Source organism: Pteropus alecto, unplaced genomic scaffold (assembly GCF_000325575.1).
Source record: "Pteropus alecto unplaced genomic scaffold, ASM32557v1 scaffold3, whole genome shotgun sequence".
NCBI lineage: Eukaryota > Metazoa > Chordata > Mammalia > Chiroptera > Pteropodidae > Pteropus > Pteropus alecto.
Genome location: NW_006442484.1, coordinates 7,558,582 through 7,563,297, shown reverse-complemented (window position 1 = coordinate 7,563,297; position 4,716 = coordinate 7,558,582). Strand labels below are relative to the sequence as shown.

General features: G+C 46.0%; 1 protein-coding gene across 1 annotated transcript in view; it reads left to right on the top strand.

Annotated features, from left to right (window-relative positions):
- Nucleotides 1-4,716, top strand: part of MARCO (macrophage receptor with collagenous structure) — a 36,347-nt gene that overhangs the window by 18,315 nt on the left and 13,316 nt on the right. The window contains exons 5-7 of the mRNA XM_015596501.1: nucleotides 1,519-1,563; nucleotides 2,901-2,945; nucleotides 3,238-3,336. Coding sequence (XP_015451987.1) covers nucleotides 1,519-1,563; nucleotides 2,901-2,945; nucleotides 3,238-3,336 — 189 coding nt within the window. The remainder of the gene's footprint in view (nucleotides 1-1,518; nucleotides 1,564-2,900; nucleotides 2,946-3,237; nucleotides 3,337-4,716) is intronic.

Sequence of the window (4,716 nt, the reverse complement as noted above, 5' to 3'; positions counted from 1 at the left end):
GGTTCCTCAAAATACTAAGAAATGCCCTACCATATAATCGAGGAATCACTCTACTGGATATTTGTCCCAAAGACTTGAAAACTCATATTTGAAAAGATATTTACACACTGATGTTCATAGCAGCATTATTTACAGTGGCCAGAACATGGAAGCAACCAAAGTGTTCTATGATAGATAATTGGCTAAAGAGGCTGTGGTACATATATACAATGGAATATTACTCAGTCTTAAGAAGAGATGAAATACTGCCATTTGTGACAACATGGATGGACCTCGAGATAATCATGCTAAGCAAAATAAGCCAGACAGAAAAAGTTGAAAACCACATGATATCACTTATATGTGGGATATAAACCTAAAAGCAACAAACGAACAGGACAAACAAACAAAGACTCATGGATGTGGAGAATAGACTAGCGGTTACCAGAGGGAAGGGGAGGAGGGCGGATAGGTGGGATAAAAGGGGCCAAATATGTGGTGACAGAACGAAATCTAACTATGGGAGGGGAACACGAAATGCAATATATATATGCCTTACTGTTAAATTATACACCTAAAACTTACTGCATTTTGTTAACCAATGTCACCAAAAAAAATTAATTAAAAATAAATTTTAAAAAAGAGTGAGAGAGACCCCACAGAGCTTCCTAATTCCCTCTCCTATGTGAGGGTGCAGCAGGAAGTCAGCCATCTGCAACCCGGAAGAGGGCTGTCACCAGAACCTGACCATGCTGACACCCTGATCTTGTACTTTCAAACTCCAGAACTGTGAGAAATAAATTTTTATTGTTTATAATCCATCCAGTGTCTAGTGTTTGTTACAGCAGCCAGCATATACTGAGACAGGATAAGGAGCCCTTTCCTGCCCACACAAGTCATTGTGAGACTCGAGTCTGCACAGTAGAGCGGCCCTTGGAAAGGTAGATCACTGCATATGAGTGGCAGCAGTAATAGATGCCATTTATTTAGAGACTGCCACATGTTTTCCACATGGCCACCTCAGGATAGTCCTTAATAACTAGTGTATCAATCTCACTTTGCTGACAAGGAAGCCAAGGCTCAAAATGATTTGACTTGCACAAGGTCACCCAGGTAAAGGGGTAGGTCTGTCTGACTCGGTCTATCTCAGAAGACATCATCTATATAGTTGTGTCTTGCCTGCTAGGCCATGATCTTCTTGTAGGAAGGAGCTCTGTCTTTCTTTATCTCTTTCTTTCTGTTTTTTTTCTTTTTTATCCTTCCACATAGTTTGGATGGTCCTTGATATTCAGTGACGGTTTGTTAAATGAACAGTGGTGTGAGTGAGTGGCATTGTCACCCCACCTTGTTGGTTGGCTCATTGGTGTGTCTGCTCCTCGTCCTCAGGTCTTCCAGGTCAAAGGGGGCCTGACATCCCTGGCTGAGAAGGGGACCAAGGGATACATACAGTGGAGCCACTAATACCTCTTGTCTACTGGCCCTGTAATCCTCTTTCTCCTCCTTTTCCGGGTTATGTTCTGAATTCTCTTTTCTTTCTAGGTCCCCCAGGACACCAAGGGCTGCCGGGAATCAAGGGAGAGGCAGGTAAGTGGGGGCTGGGTATGTGTACTGACATGTATAGCAGGCTTTCTCAGAGAGGCTGCAGATGGCTGCAGACACAGACAGCCCACTTCAGTGTCTAAATACCCAGTGATGTCTGTGTGTGAGGGAGGCCAGCCTGGAGTGAGGCCTTAGATGGGCTGGGGATTCAGGGAAGCACTCTGCATCACCAGAGGGGTTTGGATGCTCCAATCTACTCTTTGGGGTTCAGGAGTCCAAGCCTGTGAGTATCACTTGGGAGAGTCAAGCTCATGGGTGCGGCAGCAACTTTAGGATCTGACCCATCTACCTTCATCATGGACCTTGACCTTGGTAACATTCCCTTACCTTTCTGAACCTCAGTGTCTTTGTCTACAAAATGGGAATAAGAATGCTGCAGAGGGTCACTGGGGGAATTAGCAATAATGATGAAAAGCCCATGATTGTTTCTTTAAGGCTGTAGCCTAAACCTGCCCAGCCATCTTACAAATGGCTACAGCATGGCCAGGGCAGAGAATGTGAGAGCTCAGCTGCAACCCCCAGGGGAGGGGGGAGACCCAAATGTCAGAGCCCATGACTATAAAGTCCAGTCCACTCTCCACTTAGACTCTCCAGCCTCCAGATCCCTGTTGGGCCTGAGGCTACTGAGATGTAACAATTTAAGGACAATAAGGTGAGCCTACAGAAAGAGCAGAATGAAAGGATTTACAAGGAAGGAGCAAATAAACAAACCAACAGTCTCTAAGCCTCTGGGCCACTGAGGCAGAAAGAAAACACCAGCAATTATAGAAAGGAATCTTGGTAGCAGGGAAAATCTTTTTGGAGGAACTAATTTTGAGGAGGAATTTAATAGAAGGGATCCCAAAGAGTGTCTTGTTCTAAGTCTTCAGCAGGGGTTTTTCCAGGAAGATTTTCAATGCGGGGGCTGGACAAACAATAGAAAGAGAGTTTATAGTACAGTGAAGGACCCCCACAGACACTTGCACACCCACATGCTCATACATGTACATGTGTGCACACACATTTATGCAACCCTCTCCCACACACTATCACACTCGTGCACATGCTCACATGTGCACATACACTCCTACACTCATACTCCCCTTGTCTCTGTGTGTGTGCATGTGCGTGTGTGTGTGTGTGTGAAAAGCAAACAAAATGAATAGCCTTCTGCTCTCTTGCTCAGCCCTTGGCACAGAGAGAGAGAAAGAGAGAGAGAGAAAGAGAGAGAGACAGACAGACAGAAATCTCTTGCGGGATGCCTTGCCCACAGAAGGAGCTCTAGAATGTCAGATGATTAAAGCTGAGGCCATGGAGTGACTGAGTTCTTTTCTTCTTTTCAGGCCTCCAAGGACCCAAGGGTGCTCCAGGGATGCAAGGAGCCACTGGTAGTTTGTGCTTCCTCTGCTTGGGATCAGTGATGCATTGACCCAGGCACTGTGCCAGCTGTCCCCAGTGTCCCCCACCCCGTCCCAGAGCATTAACATCCTCATATAGTCCTCTTCTCTTGAGTCTTACTGTACCTTGTCAGATCAACCAGGAAATGAGGAAACACACTCCCAGACTTCCTCTGGAGACCCCTTTTCTTTCTCCTCAGAATGCCCCCATTGTCTAGGAGCTTGTCTCCAAGAAGATGATGGGAGCCCACCTCACCAGCCATTCCCTTCTCAGGCGCCCCAGGACCTCAAGGAGAGAAGGGCAGCAAAGGCGATGGGGGTCTCATTGGCCCCAAAGGGGAAACTGGTGCTAAGGGAGACAAAGGAGACTTGGGCCTCCCAGGTAAGGACTATATTAGGGTGTCAGTGTTTGCTGGGAAGCCTGCAGGGCTGGGCCTCCACTCTGGGCAACTGTGTCTGTTCAACATCCACTGAGGAGTAGGGATATGCTCTGCTGACTGGCATCCCAAGAGTATAGGTGTGGTCCCTTCTGTTCAGATGAGCAAAGGACAAGAATACAAAAGCTAAGAGCAATGCAAGAGGGGCAACAGTGTTATGCCAGGCACAACTGGTGGCAACTGGGGACATAGGCAGTGCTAGGAGCTTGGAGGAGAGAAAAGTGAGGCACTGAAGCAGGGGTCTGAGGTGGGCTTGAGGAAGAAGGGGAGCTTGGCTGGCAGTGAAGGCAAAGGGGTTGATTCTAGAAGGGGAACTTCAGAACCTCCCTCGATGGCAGATGCTCTCTCTAAAGCACTGCTTCTCAAGCTGGGGGCCGTGAGTAAAATCCATTTGGGATGCTTGTTCAAAATGAAAGTAAGCCCCAACAGTTTGCGTTTTAGAGACCCTGGATGATTCTGACGCTGGAAGTCCAGGGAGCTTGTTCTGAGGAACACTGTCCTAAGATCTCTGGCTATGACTGAGTGTGTTCATATTTTTGTCACTTGGCCTCTTTTGTGGCCTCTTGGGGTAGCTCTGGGGTGCAAGATGGGAAATGAAGGCTGCAGAGCTAGCAGGCTTAGTTGCCATCGCTGCCCTGCACCTGTTCACCTGTGTTACTAGCACATGAGTTAGCCTGATAAGATTTGAGCTCTTCATTTCAGAAAAAAAATGGTAACTAAAATAATAAATTATACACACCTTGCAAGATAGTTATAAGAGTTAGAGATCATGTTTTCAAACTCTGCCACGTGGTTGACACTAAATAAATGACAACCATTATTAATAGTAGTATTAGTGATCCTGTAAGGTAGGAAGTGAAGGACTCCAGTTCCTAGATCAGATAGAATTGGGTTCTAATTTGGCTCACTAGCTGTGCGACCTTGGGCAAATGACTTAACCTCTCTGATCCTCAATTTACTCACCTATAGATGAAAGATAATAATAGCAATCTTTAATGAGACTTAATCGTAATGGGAATATAAGACAGAAGTATGATACTGTACCTGCAAATTGAAATTATTTAGATTATAAGAAACTAGGTACACTTGCCTTCAGGAAGACAGCCCTTAGCAGGGATGTGTCAGCCATCCTCAGATATTAGAAAGGCACTTGTGGAAGAGAAAATAGACTTACTCTAGTAGTGCCCAGCAGAAGAATGAGGAACAATAGGCAAAGATTTCAGGAGAACCAATTGTGCCATGGTAAGGGAGGAAGAACGAGTTAAGACTGCTCCATGGTGAAATAGGCAGATGAAGGTCTTAGGGAGCAGCTCACACTAAGGAGG